This window comes from Neolamprologus brichardi, chromosome 20, assembly GCF_056152115.1.
Source record: "Neolamprologus brichardi isolate AB-2024 chromosome 20, ASM5615211v1, whole genome shotgun sequence".
Taxonomy (NCBI): Eukaryota; Metazoa; Chordata; class Actinopteri; order Cichliformes; family Cichlidae; genus Neolamprologus; species Neolamprologus brichardi.
Genome location: NC_142123.1, coordinates 17,569,252 through 17,590,129, shown reverse-complemented (window position 1 = coordinate 17,590,129; position 20,878 = coordinate 17,569,252). Strand labels below are relative to the sequence as shown.

General features: G+C 39.9%; 1 protein-coding gene across 3 annotated transcripts in view; it reads left to right on the top strand.

The window, feature by feature from the left end:
* LOC102788973 (paired box protein Pax-7-like) overlaps positions 1 to 20,878 on the top strand; it is a 115,853-nt gene that overhangs the window by 40,585 nt on the left and 54,390 nt on the right. For all 3 annotated transcript variants that reach the window (XM_035915017.2, XM_006807157.3, XM_006807156.3), the window contains 3 exons: positions 2,997 to 3,196; positions 11,410 to 11,569; positions 12,576 to 12,775. In XM_035915017.2, coding sequence (XP_035770910.2) covers positions 2,997 to 3,196; positions 11,410 to 11,569; positions 12,576 to 12,775 — 560 coding nt within the window. The remainder of the gene's footprint in view (positions 1 to 2,996; positions 3,197 to 11,409; positions 11,570 to 12,575; positions 12,776 to 20,878) is intronic.

The following is a 20,878-nucleotide window of genomic DNA, read 5'->3' as shown; positions in this document are numbered from 1 at the left end:
CAGATTATATCCTGCTCTATCTATCCATGAAGCCAGACAAATCATACATAACCATTTAGTTAAACTACTGGAATGTCTTAAAGACATAAAGACATGAAGAGCCCCAGTTTCTTGTTTCTAAATTCAGATAAAACTGAGGATGTGAATTTCCCAACTGTGGCACTAATAAAGGCTATCTTATCATTTTTTATCATCAGATTGTATCGTATCTCGCCTTGTCTCATCTCATCTTGTCTTACTCTGCCCTAAATAAATATCTTAGAAATATGGTGTTCAACCAAATAATCTGGATAACATTACCTTGGTGTCCAGTAATAATGTGAGGAATCAATTATTTTTGACCAGGTATGCCCTTCAATGTGTATATTACACAGGTATGTAGAACTGCATTACATTTCTGCAACTTCTCAACACTTAGAAACATCCTGTCTCAGAGTGATGATGAAAAACTAGTTCATGCATTTATTACTTCTAGGGTGGACTACTGTCATTCATTATTATCTGGTTGCCCTAAAGACTTCCTGACTCCCAGTGGATGTCTTTGACTAGACTGCAGGCTTACTTGTGGTTCCTAGAATGTTTAAAAGTAGAATGGGAAGCAGAGCCTTCAGCTTTCAGGCCAATCTTCTGTGGAGCTAGTTCCCAGTTTGGAGTCAGGAGACAGATACCCTCTCTACTTTCAAGATTAGGTTTAAAGCTTTCCTTTGATAAAGCATATGGTTATAGCTGGATCAGGTGACCCTGAATCCTCCATCTTTTGTCACTATGGCTGGCCCTGCCCGAGTCTGGATCTGCTGGAGGTTCCTTTCTTCCAACCTTTAGTGGGTGGACTGAGGTGGATTCTTATATAGTGCTTTTCTAATCTCCTGGAGTACTCAAAGCGCTGTATACAACACGCCGCATTCACCCATACACACGCCCTCACACAAGCACTCTATGCTTTGTCAGTACTTTCTAACTAATATGCACTCATACGCATTCATACTCCGATGGATGCATCGGAGAGCAAGTGGGGGTTAGTATCTTGCCCATGGATATTTGGTATGCAGACTGGGGGAGCCAGGAATCGTTCGACCTGCTCTACCTCCTGAGCTACATTACCTACAGGTTGGGCCATTTATATGGATACACCGTAATAAAATGGGAATGGTTGGTGATATTAAAGTCCTGTTTTTGGCACATGAGTGAGGGGGCAAACTCCTCAAGATGGGTGGTGACCATGGTGGCCATTTAGAAGTCGGCCGTCTTGGATACAACTTTTGTTTTTTCAATAGGAAGAGGGCCATGTGACACATCAAACTTATTGGTAATGTCACAAGAAAAACAATGGTGTGCTTGGTTTCATCCATCCATCCATTCGCTTCCGCTTATCCTTTTCAGGGTCACGGGGGGCGCTGGAGCCTATGCCAGCTGTCATAGGGCGAGAGGCGTGGTACACCCTGGACAGGTCGCCAGTTTGTCGCAGGGCCAGCACACAGGGACAGACAACCATTCGCACTCGCATTCACTCGCACATTCACACCTAGTGGCAATTTGAATTATCCAATTAACCTATCCCCACAAGTTGCATGTCTTTGGACGGTGGGAGGAAGCCGGAGTACCCAGAGGGAACCCACGCAAACACGGGGAGAACATGCAAACTCCACACAGAAAGACCCTGGCCTGATGGTGGAATGGAACTCAGGACCTTCTTGCTGTGCTGCAACAGTGCTAACCACCGTGCCACCGTGCTGCTTGGTTTCAACTTAACTTTATTCTTTCATGAGTTATTTACAAGTAACTTTGTTCACAGCCATTGACATGTCGAAGAGGTTAACACGTGAGGAGCGGATCAAAATTGTGTTGATATCTGGTAAACGCAGTAATCGGGTCATTGCAGCAGATTTCAATGCAAGACACCCTACGAGACCACCCACCTCCCATGCTACAGTTAGCAAACTGCTTGCTAAGTTTGGTCATCGCGGGCCAGTTGAATGGCCCCCAAGGTCTCCCGATCTGACCCCCTTAGGCTTTTATCTTTGGGGTCATCTGAAGGCAATTGTCTATGGTGTGAAGACACGAGATGTGCAGCACCTGAAACTACGGATACTGGATGCCTGTGCTGGCATTTCTCCTGCGGTGTTGCTATCAGTGTGTGAAGAGTGGGAGAAGAGGGTTGCATTGACAATCCAACACAATGGGCAGCACATTGAACACATTTTATAAGTGGTCAGAAACTTGTAAATAACTCATGAAAGAATAAAGTTATATTGAAACCAAGCACACTATTGTTTTTCTTGTGGCATTACCAATAAGTTTGATGTGTCACATGGCCCTCTTCTTATTGAAAAAGTTGTATCCAAGATGGCCGACTTCTAAATGGCCACCATGGTCACCACCCATCTTGAGGAGTTTGCCCCCTCACATATATTCATGCCACAAACAGGACTTTAATATCACCAACCATTCCCATTTTATTACGGTGTATCCATATAAATGGCCCACCCTATACATTACCATGAAATGGTAATTATGTTTCAGTGCATTTCAGGTCATTTTACTGAATAATATCAAAGTAATAATGTAAAGACTTATCTTGTTCTTCTTAATTAATAAGTGGTTTAATTTACCATCCTTTGCATAGTGAGTTTCAGTTTCTTTCTTCTGGGCAAAGGTTTCTGATTCCAAAATGTAAAACAACAAGGTTTAGCAAAAAGGAACAGATAAAGGAACCTGAAGCGGAACCTTTGTTTTGAGAGCAGACTTTATAAATTAACAGCATTTCAAATTAGTTAATCAAGAGAGGGTATCTTCATGGAAGTTCAAACTTTATACTAATGACTTTTAAATATGAGGTTATGGTTAGCATCCCATTGCAACTATAAATTTTGGCAATTTGTTTGTAATTCTCAGTTGTCCTGTGAATATTCTGCATTAATACATATTCACAAAAATATGATAACGGAAGTCTTCCTAAATGCTCTAAATACCTTCGTATTTACCTTGTGCTTATTCAGGCAGCCGGATGGATGAATCGTCAGACGTGGAATCAGAGCCTGACCTTCCACTGAAGAGGAAACAGCGTAGGAGTCGGACTACTTTCACAGCGGAGCAGCTGGAGGAGCTGGAGAAGGCTTTTGAAAGAACACATTATCCTGATATTTACACTAGAGAGGAGCTGGCCCAGAGAACAAAACTTACTGAGGCCAGGGTCCAGGTAATGCATTAGTATTCAACTATCCATTAATCCATAGATCTCTCCAGCCACGCGTTACACCCTTCATCTGTCTATTTTTCATTCCATCCTTGATCTCTTTTTTTCTTTAACATTAAACCCACACACAAAGACACACTTACTCATTTTAAATGTTGAAACTCACTACTTGAACTGAGGCACTGATAGAGAGCATCTCTATAAGAACATGAATAATGTTTTTTATTGAGAACCTGTGTGTCGTCTAACACAATGCTGCAACATTCTTAGTAGATTAATTAGTAAAATATTTGCTTTTTTAAAATCACACAGACTGGTTAGAACCTTTACTGCTGACTATGCAGCATTCTACTATATTCTACTAACTTGCTGTACTATTCAGAAGTCTTGAGCCATCACTTGTTTCTTTATATTCTGCTTTTAATGAGCAAGACTGTCCAGTCATTTTTAAAAATGAACAAAGGTTTTTCAGGTTTCTAGAAACCTTCCACAGTTGTTTTTTTTTTTTAAATTCTCTTTAACTAATTTTTCTTATTCCATTGAACATATTCAGATGTGTTTTGCATGCTAACTCTGACCTATGTGTCATTCAAACATAAAAAGGCACCTAACTCAAAGGATGAACCAGTGTTGTGTCTGTCGGGTTTGCCAAATGGCACAGTAACAGAACCCAGTCACAAGACTTCCTGAACAGTTAAAGTGAGGTTATTTACAGTGAAAAAACAAGGTGCAAAACAGTTCCAACAAAATATGATTTTCTTAGTGGTGGGGCAATTTCTCCCAAACACACTCTCCACAATGAACAAACTAAGTAGCTTGTTACAAAAATACATTATTTGCTTTCATATCATTGTGTTAATGATAACACAGGTTGGCAGGTGTAAAATTGTATTTTTGCACCAAGAAGGTTATCATTAAAGATCGATTTGCTCACCAGCTTGCTTTGGAGTGAATCCTTAAAAAATGAGGAAACTGGACAACTAGAGTACAAAAAATAGGACGTCTTAAAAGGAATCTAAAGTAGATGAAAGATATAAGAAATGTCCATAACAGGACAAAATGACCTGACACAGGACCTGAGAGACAGTTCTGGTCCTTCAGTTGATTCATCTATTGCTCAACAAAGGTGATGGTCAAGAAGCCATTTATAAGGAAGGGAAAGTGGGAGAGAATGTTCTGGTATGCCACATTAAAGAAGAACTACTGGCTGGATTTCAATTATGAATGCAGTAAAGTACTGTCAGATTTTGACCCCGATGCAAAGTTTCTGATTGGCATGGCTGCCAAAAACAGTTCAAGCTGTGATGAACAATAAAGTTGGTCATACAAATACTGACTTTTAATCTCATGAGAATTGTACAAACTCTGTACTTTCAAGTATGTTTGTTTTCAGTACATCACTGTACATTTCCCATATTCTTAGCAAAATATAAAGAAATGAGGTGTGAGACTTTTTCACAGTGTTTTAAATATTTGTTCAGTGTGCAAGACTAACTCTCTCTAACTTCTGGAGACTCTGCCAGCTGTTCACATCTCCACTAAGGAAACTGGCTTTGGTCTCTGTTTGACAGCTTCACAGTGCCTCAGTTGTGTTTGGGAAAATATTGTAGAGTTCTAACAACAGCTGTAAGTTTTCAGCAGTAGGGTGGGTGCTGCATTCCTCTTGCATGTCTCACTCCCAGATTCTTGGCTGGAATTTGTTTTTCCCACCAGTTTAGAGTCTACCACTCATTGTAAAAATCAGAGCAGATCATGGAAGTCTTCGCTCTCAGGGGAACTTTAAGCCATAACTGCAAAGTGGCTCAATCAAGTCACAGAAAACTGAGACAATGAGAAACCAGCGTGGCATGGAAACTCCTCCATGCCTGCCACTTAGGTCATAAATGCCGACCTCAGAATTATCTGTATGCCTCGACTTGACAATGGTCATCTTACGTCCATCCTACTCACAGAATAAGTTACTGGACTACAAATTTAAAAAAAAATCCAACTCAATGCCCACCTTCTAACTTGTTTTGAAGCTAACTATTTCTCATTCATGTTGACAAAATTTGTAACTTTGGATAATGGCACAGTTAAGTAGGCCTAGTTATAACTTTACACTACATTTGAATACTATTTCTGTGTCCTTAAGCTGAGGCCATGAAAGGTTTCAAAACATATATTAATATTAAATACTTAATACATTGTATGGTAGAGATATAGTGATGGGAAACAGAGAACTGCAAAGACTGTAACTAAAAATATTTGTGGTGTGTCAAATCAAATCATTGTTTCAGTACTACTTAATGTATAAACATGGAGAAACAAAAAATACAACCAGTTATAGTCAGCTTGAATGATTGTCACTGAAATTTCATTTATCAATATTTGCACAGAAAATGCAGCCATGCAAAATTACTGATTTTGCATGGCTGCAATTAGCAACCCATTTTGTTCTAAAAACATGTATTATAATTGGTCAGAATCATTGGAAATGAACGGGGTTGTGCCTATGGAATCCATGACACACCTACGTTTCTAGTACTGGTCCTTATATGTGGACATTGTAAGAAATTACACAGTGACTCCACTTCAGAATAGGACCACCCTCATTACCGACCAATCAGGTGCCTGCTTCTTTAACTCTCTTCAGTGTACAAACTACCATGTAATCAGTAGCTGGAAGACAAGTAAAGACAGACATAATGTTGTAAGAGACACTTATTTCTTCTGCCCTCACAGCATCTTTCCCTTTCTCCACAAACTTCAAGCCAGGAACTTTGAGGTGTTGGAGGTAACTGATTGATCACACTGACAATGAACTTTAAAAATACCCCCTTATTTAGGTATCACTGGTACACCATACTGACTCAGTATAGCTTCCCTTGGGTATAATCTGTTGCATGAGATGTGATCAGAAGCATTGTTTGTTTTCAAGTGCATCAGACAGTCTGTGATACTGGAGGTTGGGGGCTTTGTGTTGCTAAGACAGGCTGACACTTTCCTCTGCAGTTGCTCTGCCTCTGCATCCACAGTGTTGTTCTTTTGGATTACTGAATCTGTGGCTGTAATTAGTTCCAAATGTGAGATTTTTTTGATGTGACATCAAAATTAAAATCGTTCAAAAGGATGGCTTTCTCTGCTTGAGTTAGTCATCTGTCAGATGATTTCTTCTTCCACTTGTCCACATCCTTGGAGGGAAGCATTCATCTCTTCACCAGCTGTTGAGGTCAATTCAATTTAACTATCCATCCTTCCGTTTTCTTCCACTTATCTGGGGTTGGTTGAGGGGCAACAGCCTAAGCAGAGAAGCCCAAACCTTCCTCTCCCCAGCCGCCTTCTCCTGGGAACACCAATGCATTCCAAGGCCAGCTGATAGATTTAGTCTGTCCTGCCCTGGGACTTCCTCCCGGGGGCACATGCACAGAAAACTGTTCCCAGAGGCATCCTCATCAGATGCCTGAACCACCTCAACTGGGTCCTTTTGTTCAGAGTAGCAGCTCTACTCTGAGCCCCTCCTGGATCGCTAATTCCTTTACCCTATCGCTAAGGGAGAAGCCATCCAATCTAAGGAGGAAGCTCATTTCCCCAGCTTGTATCTGTGATCTCATTTTTTCAGTGTGCCAACACTGCTGCAGAGTCTGCAGCAGTTTTGGTCAAGTTACTTGAAAAAAGTAATCAGTAACTAATTACTGATTACTTCCCCAAAAAGTAATCCCGTTACTTTACTGATTACTTATTTTCAAAAGTAATTAATTACTTAGTTACTTAGTTACTTTTTAAAAACATGATTTACAACCTGAATAGGTGATAAAGCGATAGATCTTTCAGCCCAATTCTACTTTTTCTGCATAATCCATCATACAAAATGTAATCAAATGGAAAAGTCCCTTTTTAAAACTTGTTTTATTAGTTTTAATCTTTTAACTTTATGCATCAAGCAAAAATTTAATTATATGCAATATTCTCTTACTGGAAGAAATTTGTTTAATATTTAAACCTATTTTCTGCACATTCCAGCACATTTTTTTGTGTGTGTGTGTGTGTGTGTGTGTTTACACTCAGTCTTTCAAATAGATGCAAGTAAAACACAGCAGAAAATAAATAAAGTCAAAGACTAGCGGTCCTGTTGCTCTATTTTCACCTGTAAAGCAGGAGTAGGGTAGGTGGAGGTTTACCCTGGTGCAGGTGAGCCGCAGCGGTCAGTGGAAGAATCCGCGAGTTTCTCTGTGAATTTCCCATTACGTCGTAGCGCACTCGGTGCTTGCTTGGAAGTTTAGGGGGGGTTTTTTGCTGTAAAAAGTTTTCTTCCCACGCACAACGGACGCTAATGTTTTTGTCACTTTTTATGGAATCAAACTCAAAATAAGGTCAGTACTTCCACGCTTTAAACGCTGCATGCTCATACTCGCTCCCGCACTCCATATATTATCCATTGTTGATCTGCACACAGCTGTTGTCCCGAACGTCGCACTCGCTTACATCACTGTCATGAGACATTCTCGCAAAAAAATCACGGTTTTAGTAACGCAGTAACGCAGCGTTCCTACGGTAAAGTAACAGTAATCTAATTACCATTTTTGCAATAGTAATCCCTTACTTTGCTCGTTACTTGAAAAAAGTAATCGGATTACAGTAACGCATTACTTGTAACGCGTTACTGTAATCAGTTACTGTACTGCAGACCCATCTCTGGTCTGCAGTGACATTCTTGGTGGGTGGTTGGAGGGTACAGAGGTCAGCAAATACAGGAGTGGAACAGGGCGCCACTGTGGAGGAGTGGTCTGCCATAGCAGGAGGAAAGGAAGCCTAGGGAGTGTTTCTTCCAGAGGCCACAGCTAGAGCCCCGTCTTCACTCACTGGATTGAATTTTGTGGAGACTTTCCTTGGATGATGGATTTTATCTTGTTCCACAGCGATGTTGGTGCAACTGATATGAAGTTCAGTTTTTGTTTTGAATTCCAAGGATAACTTTGGTACATTATCCTTTAGGCTTGATTCACTAGCTGGGCCCACGTCCTCATTTTAGGTTTGACAGCGTTTTAGTAGGTAAAGGCGAATGCTTGGACATGAATTGAGCTGCGGTTTAGGGAAGGCCTCGAAGGGGACTGGCGATGGCTCCCAGGCCTGGCAGATTCCCATGTACTAAATAGGAGTGAAGAAGTTAAAGATTTGAGAACGAGGAGGGAGGGAGGGGAATGAACGAGAATGAACAGTTTGCAGAACTGGGGAAAACCTATATAGATTACAACCAGAAGGAGCATGTTTGGAGGTGTGGTCCCACTCCTGAAAATAAACATTTTAATTATGGTGTGGAGCCTGACTATAGTGACACTTTCTTACTGAGGAAATCTTACAAACCAGAGGGCTCTATGGCAAGTTTTAAACTTAGTGTTTCTTGTCCCAGAGTAGATTTTCCAAATTGAGTCTTATATTTAAAGATTTATTCATTGACAATGTCAACTGAGGGATGTGATACAAAAGGACCTGACACGTATATAGGCAATCAAGCCCATCTTAACTGCTTGGACAAAATACCCCCTCAGACCCCTGTTCAAGGCATTGGTCTGCAGGATAAAAGGGAGAGAAAAGTTAGGAATGTGGAACATGGGTTCCACACACAGAGCCTTAAATATGTCTCTAAATGTGCCAGAAATATGTATCTATAAATGTACAAACATATACATTCCACATCTATGCATCCTTGCATTAGAAAGCAACCCAAAGATATCATGTTAAAATGATGATAGGTCATATTCTGTTTCCTTTCAGTCACGTCTCTTCTGCAGAGGTAGTGAGACCGTATGATCTACTTCTGCGTTTTTTGCGCAAGTACCTCAAGGCAACAACGCCTGTTGTAATAATTTAAGTCTGCTCTGCAGATATAGAAGTCCAAATCAACTTCTCTACATAAAAGTCACATTTTCGTTTGCACTAAATGAAAAAAGAAGATTCCTGGAAAAAGTGGGCAGGTAGAAAGCTGCAAGCAATGCAAAGATTTCTGCTGTGACCCTAGAGATGTGTAGGTGTTAAGTATGCCTGTGTTAAATCATGTGAGTGGTATAGTTTAATTGAAATAAAAACAAAAATTAAAAGTCAAGAAGAAACAGTGGATAATGAAAAGAAAAATCTTATTTACTCACAGAAACACACACTACAAACATTAATTTGCTGAAGTTTTACCTTTGAAATGATGGCATGTCCCAATATATTAATGCTTAGAGTAAGTTATATGTCCTGAATCATTTCAGATATTCGGAACAATGAAATAAAGGCTTTTGATTGTGGATCTTGCCCTGTGTGAGAAATTTCACAAAAGGACTATCTATGGCGTTATTTTTGTGCCACTATTCTGAGCGCACATAAAAAAAAAATTGCAGGCGCAAGTGTTGCATTTTGAGGAGAAATTTATTTTGAGCAAAGAAAAGCTGAATTTGAGTGAACAGAATTCATTGCTGCGTGCAGAAAATGTATTTCAGTGTTTGCTATTATTCACACACACGCACAACAGCAGCCCCTCTCGCTCAGTTTTTGCATTTGCACTTGCTCGCAATGTGTTGCTTGCGCGCTCAACTCTTTCTCTACACCGTTATATTTGTGCCACAAAACCAGCCAATCACAGACTTGGATGCAAAAAAATCTGATTGGCTGTTTTGGTCTCCAATCAGCTCGAAATGACGAAATGCAATATCCCAGAATCCATTTCGTCCAAAACTCAAACGAGGCAGTTGCGGAGAAACACTGTGGCGGAGTTTGAAATATTACTCTGTCTGGGTCACAAAATAAACTTATAAGATATTTTCATGCCAGAATGTTTCTGTGTAAACTTCAAATATCTGCTCGATTTATCAAGACATCACATATTTGCACAAGTGCTCTAATGTTTTCGGAGATGCCTGTTACCCACCAGCTGACCGCATAGCTCGACTGGCCATTGGGCATACCGGGCATTTGCCCGGTGGGCCGATGGTGATTTTTCATGTTTATGTTTGTTTGTTTTTGTAATGGTATAAACAATGAAAGGTGGTGGATTAGCCAATTGGTCATGATCAACTCTCGGCTGGAACAATTACAATACATCCGTATTGAGGGGAAAAGGAACGCGATTCGTCCCGAACTTCAGCAATGATGAAAAAAAAGACACAAAGCTGGAGTTATTCTGTCTTTACGTTGCACAGCTGCCTCTTCTCCCCTCATTCTCCCTCCCTCTCTCTCCTGTTGCTACTTCAATCATGAAACTGATCAATGATCAGCTGATCGTCTCTCTTGTTTGTTTATCGCCCACTTTACGCCAGAAAGAGGAAACCAGCGAATGCGCTAAATACCTTGAGGTGTAGTCGGTGATTTTTTTGTCAGTTCAGCTTTATATATTATGTTTAACCCGAGTGCCCACCCAGTCAGCTGGTGGGTAACAGGCATCTCCGAAAACATTAGAGCACTTATGCAAATATGTGATGTCTTGATAAATCGAGCAGATATTTGAAGTTTACACAGAAGCGCAGAGCGCAAGCAACACATTGTGAGCAAGTGCAAATGCAAAAACTGAGCGAGAGGGGCGGCTGCTATTGTGCGTGTGTGTGAATAATAGCAAACACTGAAATACATTTTCTGCACACAGCAATGAATTCTGTTCACTCAAATTCAGTTTTTCTTCGCTCAAAATAAATTTCTCCTCAAAATACAACACTTGCACCTGCAATTTTTTTTTTATGTGCGCTCAGAATAGTGGCACAAAAGTAACGCCATAACTATCTGTATGTACTTTGTGGCGAGAAAAGGTAAAATTCTCTTTCAGCAGAGAATCTGTGAGACCTAGAGCATGGCATCAGAATAGAATCAATGTAAATGTGCAAATTCTTGCTGATTTCAAATTCAGCTATTCAGCTGGCTCAAGAGTTGGGAGTTCGCCTTGTAATCGGAAGGTTGCCGGTTCGAGCCCCGGCTTGGACAGTCTCGATCGTTGTGTCCTTGGGCAAGACACTTGACCCGTTGCCTACTGGTGGTAGTCAGAGGGCCCGGTGGCGCCAGTGTCCGGCAGCCTCGCTTCTGTCAGTGCGCCCCAGGGTGGCTGTGTTTACAATGTAGCTTGCCATCACCAGTGTGTGAATGGGTGGGTGACTGGATGTGTAAAGCACTACTTTACTTAGGGACAAGTAAAGCGCTATACAAATACAGGCCACTTACCATTTTTGGTGTTTTCCTTCCAGCTTATTTATATATATTTCTCTTTCAAGGTGTGGTTTAGCAATCGAAGGGCCAGGTGGCGAAAACAAGCAGGAGCCAATCAACTTGCAGCATTCAATCACCTTCTGCCAGGTGGATTTCCTCCTGCAGGGATGCCAACACTTCCTACATATCAGCTGCCAGAATCCAACTACCCGACCAACACTCAAGGTAGAACAGATAATCCTTTCACTGACAGATTACAAATATGACCTATAGGTTTTCCTAAGGAGTTCGTGGATACTATGCTATTTTGGCCACATTCTTACCAACAAATAATGATTCATGATAGGCACTTTTACACCTATATTGCTGGGTCTTTTTGTTTTTTATGTGTGTTTTTTTTGACTGGATGCATGGAACAATTTAATGATCAATTTAAGTTTTTCTCTGGAAGAGGTCCTGATATGCCAATAATGTCTTATCTCTAGCAGAAGAAAATGCAGTGTTGTCCTCTATCTAGTACATTAAAGCATATTGCCTCAGAATAAAAGTATTGTTTCAATTATAAGAATGACTTACTAGGTGGTTTCACAGAATAAAAAACTGATTGCAGAGAGTATGCCATTCCCAATTAATGTTAGCGTGTCATCAAAGCACTCACAGAATTAGTACTATATTGAAAAGCATTAAGAAACTGTATTGTCTACCAACGTTGGTTGCAGTTTTAACAAAACAAAATCTCCATGCCAGGTTGTTCCTTTGCCCGTCCTCTGCCACTGCTCCAAGGTTTATGAATTTTGGTTTGGTAGATTTTGGAAAAAGCTGAAAAATTCCCACAGAGAGAGAGAGGTGTGATACAACCTGCTGTTGGAAATATTTGTAATTTTGATAATGTAACTATCAAAATGTCAGTCAGGTTTAACCCAGTTTTCCCTGTTGTGTTTAGTTGTAAAGACATCCTAAAGTAGATACAGAAGCCTCCAATTAAGCCTATTTGGTATCACATCCACACTATGCAGGTCTCTGTTCAACATACTGTGGGGCATCATGGTGGTGTACTTAAGTTGTCAAACTTGCGTTGTTTATATGTTGGTGTTAAATATACATATATTCAGGAATGTGTTTTTTCTCATCTGGTATACAAACTGGTAGAACAGGTAGCCTAGCCTAGCTAGTGTCTTATTTACATAAAGGAAGGAACCAATATATATGTGTGAAGTGTTTTACTTTTCAGATGGTGGGGCTACTGTTCACCGTCCCCAACCCTTACCTCCTTCCACCATGCACCAGAGTGGTTTATCAAGTCCTGACGGCAGCACTGCCTATGGTCTGGCAACCAACCGGCACAGCTTCTCCAGCTACACTGATACCTTCATGAACTCTAGTACTCCTAGTAACCATGTCAACCCTGTCAGCAATGGGCTATCTCCACAGGCAAGTCCTGCTTTATCGCTTTATGCACGAGGATAAGAATTTACTCAGTCATGAATAAAAATATATAACATGAAAGGACTCTATTCAGTGTATATAATTTATTCCATTCATATTCGATTGAAAATGCAAGAAAAGAAGGGGATAAGTAGTTGTTAATTCAATATAAATAGGAAATAAAAAAACAAGCCATAGACCAAAATGGATTTTGACATTTAATGCCTTTGATACTTTTAACCAGGAAATTAAAGTCTTTGTCTATCTTTTACTTGATCAACTTGGAACAGTGATACTTCGTACAGCACTGTCATGATTATGAGCCGGAAATAATGCATGTGGGTTTTCACCAACAGTGTTTTAGTCACAGTAGTCTTTTTGTGTTATATATTTTTACAAGACATTCAAGTATATTGTTGCTATGGCTAGAGTAAGTTAGGTTGCTTCCTGCAACATGACCATAGGTCTGTGAAGGTTCTCAGTCATCCAGGTCATCGTAGTCAAAGGAGCTTGCAAAGAAAACCGCCTGGACTTCTTTAAGTTACTTGAAGACGTTTCACCTCTCATCCGAGAGGCTTCTTCAGTTCTAAGGTCAAATGGTGGAGAGTCCCAGATATAAACCTAGTGGGAGTGTCCCCCCACAGAGGGACAAAAGGACCCCCTGATGATCCTCTAATCGCCTGAGCCAAGGTGTGGAACTGGGTGTGGGTCCCAATCAGCCAGAGTTTCGGGTGAGTTCATTGTGAAACCTGGCCCCACCTTATCATGCGAATTCCTGAGGTCAGATGGCCCAGGGTGTGAGTGGGCGTTAAGGCGTCTGGGAAGGGATCTCAAAACTGGATTATAGATGGCAGAGAGTTGGTGTCGTAAACCACCGCCTCTGTTCAAAGATGGTCGCTGGTCGATGGTCGTGTGAGCGACCATCTTTGAACAGAGGCGGTGGTTTACGACACCAACTCTCTGCCATCTATAATCCAGTTTTGAGATCCCTTCCCAGACGCCTTAACGCTCACTCACACCCTGGGCCATCTGACCTCAGGAATTCGCATGATAAGGTGGGGCCAGGTTTCACAATGAACTCACCCGAAACTCTGGCTGATTGGGACCCACACCCAGTTCCACACCTTGGCTCAGGCGATTAGAGGATCATCAGGGGGTCCTTTTGTCCCTCTGTGGGGGGACACTCCCACTAGGTTTATATCTGGGACTCTCCACCATTTGACCTTAGAACTGAAGAAGCCTCTCGGATGAGAGGTGAAACGTCTTCAAGTAACTTAAAGAAGTCCAGACGCTTTTCTTTGCAAGCTCCTTTGACAACATGACCATAGGTAAATATTAATTTCTATTGTGGAAAATAAACATTTTAATTATGGCGTGGAGCCTGATTGTAGTGACACTACAAACCAGATGGCTTTATGGTAAGTTTTAAGTTTAGCATTTCTTGTCATGATCCACAGTACAACAAGTTAGTGTAGATGTTCCAAATAAAATCTTATTTTTAAATATTACTCATTGACAAAGTCAACTGAGTGATGTGATACAAAAGGACCTGATATGCAGGCAGGCAATCAACCCCACCTGCTTGGACAAAATACACCCCAGACCCCTGTTCAAGGCATCAGTCTGCAGGATGAAAGGGAGAGAAAAGTCAGGAATGTGGAATATGGGTTACAAAAATAGACCCCTCCTTACCTGCACGAACACCCCCTGGGACTACTTTGACTACTGGACCAGATCTGGGGCACCCTTTCAGGTGAGGTCTGTCATGGGGCTGGTCATCCCTGCCAAGTTCTACATGAACTGACGGTAATACCAGCCAGTCCCAAGAAACTAGTCAACTTTTCTTTGTTCTTGGGGTCTGAGCAGGATGTGATTCCTGCTGTTTTGTCTGTTCTGGGGTGCACCTGCCCTCCTCCCAAAATGGTACCACAGAAACTGTACCACCTTCCATCCAACTGCACACTTCTTGAGGCTGGCCGCGAGCTCCGTCTGCCTCAGAGAGTTCAGGACTACGGCCAAACAAATGATACATCGATTAAACCTGTCACTGTTGGACTGAAATGCATTAATGCACTTGGGACACCAGTGAATTACATTGAGACCAAAATGAATCCAAGAGTACAATAGTGGCTGTGTCCCAATCCAGCGACCGTGTGCTTCGGAGTACGCGCAGTTTGTGTACTAGGTACGGTGCGTACTAGGAAGTACGAGAAGTGCGGAAGTGAGAGGCTTGTGAAATGGGACGGTCTAGCCTGCTCAGGTTCCCTAGCAACCATGATACTAACCGCGAGAAACGTTTCATACAGCATTGTTTGACAGAAATGAAGGAGAAAAAATGTTTTGTTGTTCATTCATTTTTTATGACATCACTTTGATTAGTTGAGTATCTGAGGCTGAGACCATGGGACTGTAAAAACACAATTGTTGGGCTTCATTTCTGTACTGAACAGTCATTTCAAGATTAGCTAGTAAATAACAATTAGCTAATGTTGTTCATGAGACTAAAATCATCTCACTTTGGTAATGTAAATATAATATGGACAATATTATATTCATTCTCAGATTATTATGAGGCTGACTTCTGCTAAATGGGTCAAACTGGGCAGAAAGTATACAAACACATAACATCCTTATAGAATATGATGTAACACTATAGATCAACTTACCTCAGAATATATAAAGCATATAAAAAATTACAGCAATATGATACAACAAACACAGCAGTACTACTAATCCAAAATACTCAAAGCTTCATAGAACTGAAACAAACATTTATTTTTAGCTCCATTCTGCTGCTGATACATACTTTAGGTTTCTGAACATTAAACTTGTTGCTGCCTTTCATAGTGTTTAACTTGAAGGCCCTGAGTACTTTCTCCCACACTGAAAACACTGGAATGATAAAATTATTTGAACATTACCTAATAAGACTGATTCAGGACAGACAATTAGTTATGTTAAACTTTTCTAGCAGTCCTTCACAAACAGGGAACAGTCTGTCTATTCTCTCCATCTGTCAGCTGCTGCTGGCTCTTCCTCCTTCTCTTCCTCACACACTGCTGAGTTTGTCCTGGGGGATCATCAGGGGTGCAAAGCCTCACAGATGATGTGCAGCAGTGGGTCCCTCAGTCTGTCCTCACTCTGGACACTTGCAGTTGTCACACATGGAAATCAAATGTGTGATAAACTGCAGGATTCACCTTATAAATAAATGTTCACACTTTTATTCCACAATCAGAGAGAAAGAAAAAGAGAGAGAGTGCAGGACAGACAGACAGGTGACAGTCTCAGGTGTATACACTGCTACAAACAGGAGGATTTAGTGTTTGTGTTATTACGAGTGCTAAACAAGAAGAGTTCCCAGATGGTACAGTGGACACATGTGTGACTGCTGTGATTAAAGCATCTTTCTTTCAGCTTAACGAGTGAACCGTCAGCTCGTTCAAACACACATTAAAGTCTGTTTGGCTCGACACCACCGAACAGAGGCAGCAATATAACATAGCTAACATTAACAGTGCAGTGAATCCTGCTTGTGCCGTGATATTCGGGACTGCAAACAGAGCAGCATTCACTGACTTTCAGCTTGTTGTGTTTGTGGATTATGCATAAAAACATCACATCTCTGTAAGATTATGGTCAACTATTGAATGACATATAATTTTATACCCACTGCCGCGCTATGAATTGTGGGACATATGGGACCACGAAGTGTACACCGGACCACACTTCAAATTTGGGGAAATCGACGGGGCATTTGGAGTACACATTTGGAGTATGCATTTGGAGTACACTTCGGATTGGGACAGCTGTCGTCGCGTCGCTGTGACATATTAGGTCTCAAAATGCGTACTCCGACACAAAAGAACACTTAACAACATATAAAAAACTGCAGGCCTTATTTTGTCTCAGTTAAGATCACTGTTTGTGATTCAACAATAAGAAAGATACTGGGCAAAAATGATATCTATAGTATCCATGGGAGAATGGGCAAAAAACCACACCGTTGACCAAAAAAGATACCAAAAAGAATACAAGAATTCATCTCACATGACAAAAAACAAACAAACAAACAAACAAAAACCCCCATCTTAATGATTCTATGGACTAACAAGACAAAGACTTTTAGAAGGCTTGAGACCAGCTATATCTGGCATAAAACTAATACAGGATTTCATAAAAAGAACATCATACCAACAGGTCATATAGGCACCCACTCACTCACTGAACCAAAACAAAAACAAGATTTAATTTTAAGACAATAATCTGATGCAAAACATAATATGTATAGTATTTTGAATATTTCCGAATGGTAGCCCACCCATATCCCCATGCAAAATTCTAGACTACATGTGCTAACACATACCTTAAATTACATTTTTTTTTCTTGTTCTTATTAACCAACTTCAGTCTTTCACAACGGTATATGACTATATTGAAAAAAAGTTTATTAAAGAAAACATTGTTATAGATGGAATACAAAATTAAGCAGTTAATTAACAGTTTTACAGCACAGTGGTGTGGTTAGCATTGTCACCTCAATGGCTGGTGTACTGTATAGGGTGTATTCTGCCTCCTGCCAGACAGCTGGGATTGGTTCTAGCCCACCTAGGATGGCTTTACGAAAACCGTTTAATATTGCTGTTCATATGAAGTGGCAGGTTTGTTTATTTATTTATTTTAAGTTGTTTTTCTGATCTAAATGGTCTAAATGGCTTGCAGAGTAGCACTGTGTGAGCCTGGGCTCACAAGTCCATATGATGATCTGTACAGTACACATCATAAGTAATTTTTATCCTCAGCATCCTGAGTCCCTTGAAAGTAGGAAGTCATTTTTTGCCATTTTTTATGGAACTTCTCTCCCCTTAATCTGAGCTGAAAAGTCATCTTTTCCAAAATATAAATACCATTTGATATCCCTGTTCAAGTGATCTAAATTTGGTGATTCAGCTTTGTAGCATCTTCTGCTTATTGACTTTTTACAAGCAATTAACAAAAGCCTTGCTAAGATGACAAAAAAAGAAAGATCTTCACACTTAGGTATTTTATATCTAAGTAATTTATACAGTTAAATTTGAATTTTATTCAAAATGGCCTTTTTTTTTGTTCAAAAGATATGGGTGTGATTGGCACACAGGTCCCCACACTGCCTCTACCACGGCTCCAATGATTCTGAGAATCTGCTACTAATTTGTGGTGTGATGAAAAAACAAACTTCTAGCTAGATATTTGTAGTTTTTGGATCTTCAATTCTTCTTTCCCAGAGAAATTTTTTTTCTTGTAGGCTTCAGCTAAAATGTTTTGTCTCCTAAGGGTAACACTGGCTTTATTTTTGTTTAATAGTAATCCCTTACATGTAGATATCTAAAGAAGTCTAGCTGATCTAGATTAAATTCCTCTCATAGTCCTTTTAAATGGCCTTTTTTGCATTAATGTACATAGTGCTGTTATAGCCTTGTTTTCCATTGTTTAAAAACTCCTTCCCTAATTTTTGGATGAGGTTTAAAATCAAATGCAGGCCAGTCAAGCAACCCAATATATTCTTCCAGACTGAACTAACTTACAAAATTACTCTGTATCCCCTAACGCAGATTGAATTGAAAATGACTCAGCTTTAGTTTCTATTATTTTCCTTTTGATTTGTAATAAGGCCAACATGCACAGACTAAAAACCTCATCTGAGCAGCAAAAAAATACTGCCTCAAACTCCTCAAATGGAGTGTTTTTAATGCATTCTTAGTCTCTTGCCAGCCCAGATAAATCTAGATATACTTTTGTTCCAATGCCTAAATTGAGTGTCAGGGATAGTGAAAGGTATTGACTGGAATAGATTAATATACATAAATAGAAGAGTAATCTTGGGAAAAATATTCATTCTGATTATATCAAATGCCAAGATATGCAGTAGATTTAGTCTTCCATTTTAATCTGTGTTGTTTGCTGATTAATGAAGAGGGAGAGTAAATTATAGCCAGAGTTTGAGTTTTGTTTACATTAAGTTTGTAGCCAGAGTATTTAACAAATTCCTCTAGCAATTTCAATAGCCTCAGGAAGTTTCTGTCTGGCTCGCAAAGTGCCACTATGACATCGTCCACAAACAACGCCACCATTTATTCTTGTCCTCCTACTTCAATTTTTTATGCCGTCATTTTGTCTTATCAGTTGTGCCAATGGCTCTATGAAGAGAGCAAACAGTGTTGGGCTGAGGCAGCATCCCTGGTAGGTTCTTCGTTGTAGAGCAAAACAGCTGGTTAAATGACCTTGTAATTTTATCTCTATAAAGACCTTTAATACACTGTATATATTGAGGTTGAAATTCAAATTTTTCTAAGACTTTGTACAAGAACGTCCAACTAACACAATCAAATGCCTTTCTGTGTCCAGACTTACTGATAGCATTTCCAATTTTGTTTCATGAGCATGATTGATTAAGTGAAGGATATGCCTTATATTCTCTTGAGCCTGTCAACCTTGAATAAAACCAGACTGATCTTCATCTATCAACTCAGGTATGAGGTTTTCCATCTGTTTAAAGAGTATCGAGAAATTTGTTGTAATTTCTGAGAGCAGTTTTATATTTTGTAACTCTCCTATAGCTGGTAAATCCAGAAGCTAGAGAAATTTGCTTATTTCCAATGCACATTTTGCTGGGGGTTGTGAATATATTTCTCGGTAGCAATCACAGAACACGTTTTAAATTTCCTCTGTATCAAACAGCATTTGGTCTGTTAATGGATATCTATTTTTATGAACTGCACTAATAGTCTTTTAATATGCCTAGCTAGATATTTTGCCGCTTCAGATCCTGACCCATAATAGAGTTGTCTAGTAAATCTGAGTTTCCTTTCTAGCTCATTACTCAAAACTTCATCCAGCTGCTGTTGTGTTGTAATAACACAACAGCAATATAGTAACATGTAGTGCTGTTTCCTCACTGTTTTTTATGTTGAAATTCTATCTGTGTTAACTCATTGGTCAGCTTTTTGTATTTTCCTTCACTTCTCCTTTTCAACAAGCAGTTTTCGCAGTTTATTTTCTTCTCATTTATGTTTTTCCTGTGTTGCAAATTATAATGTCGTCCACTGGGCTATTTTTTTCTTCAATGCAGCATTTTATTTCTTCTTTCATTTCTTGATTATTTAAGATTCCCACATTTAATTTTCAGTGTGTGTTTTTGGTCCTTCTGACTAGATGAATATCGAGGAAGACAGTACATTGAGCCAACAAATCCGTTCTTCCTATTTTATCTTCCACTCTGTCTATCAGCATAATTCATGAAAAAAATCGGCCTTTGAACAGACTGATGTATGGCGAGAACTTAATCCTCTGGAAGGTGATTACACATTCTACTCTACTCCAGACTCAAACATCCCCAGCTCTGTTAATTAAATATTGACTAGCCTTGAGAGTTGGCTCTTACTCCTTTTGTTAGTTGTGTCAAGTTTGTGATTTAGGGTCATCTTAAAATCACCAGCACGAACTAGAATTTCTACATTTTCCATGGCTATAAGCTCAAACACCATTTTAAAAAGTGTCTCTTCCTTAGTAGGGGGTACATATACATTGATCAAAGTAAATGGTATGTGGACTTATTATATAAGATTGCATATCTACTCTCTTGGAGCAACGGGGTTAATATCTTGCCCAGTGATATATAGCCTGCAGGTTGGGGGAACGAGGGATCGAACCTCGAACCTTCCGATCAGCAGATGACCTGTGCTACAGCTGGCCCCAAGTAACTTCTGTATTTTCCATCTTCCCCTTTATGAGAAGATACCTACGTTCTTTGTCCTTTATTTCTTTTAGTTTTTCGAAGACTGATTCTGAGATCAATATTTCTACTCCCCTCTTAGCTTCTTCCTTGTAGCTTCCTTTTTTTAATGGGATTATTCATGCCATTAACATTTTGTAGTTATGATCGAAAGACTGCATGAACAAAATCAGAACAGGAACTAACCAAATCAACACATAAACAAGCTGAACTAAAATATTGCTTCAGATACAGTAGAAGACAATAATAACCTTTGCAATGATTCCATTGGGAGATCGTTAGTATTTGTTTGTTTCAGAACAAACAAACCTAAACTAGGAGTAGCTGTCATTCTAAAT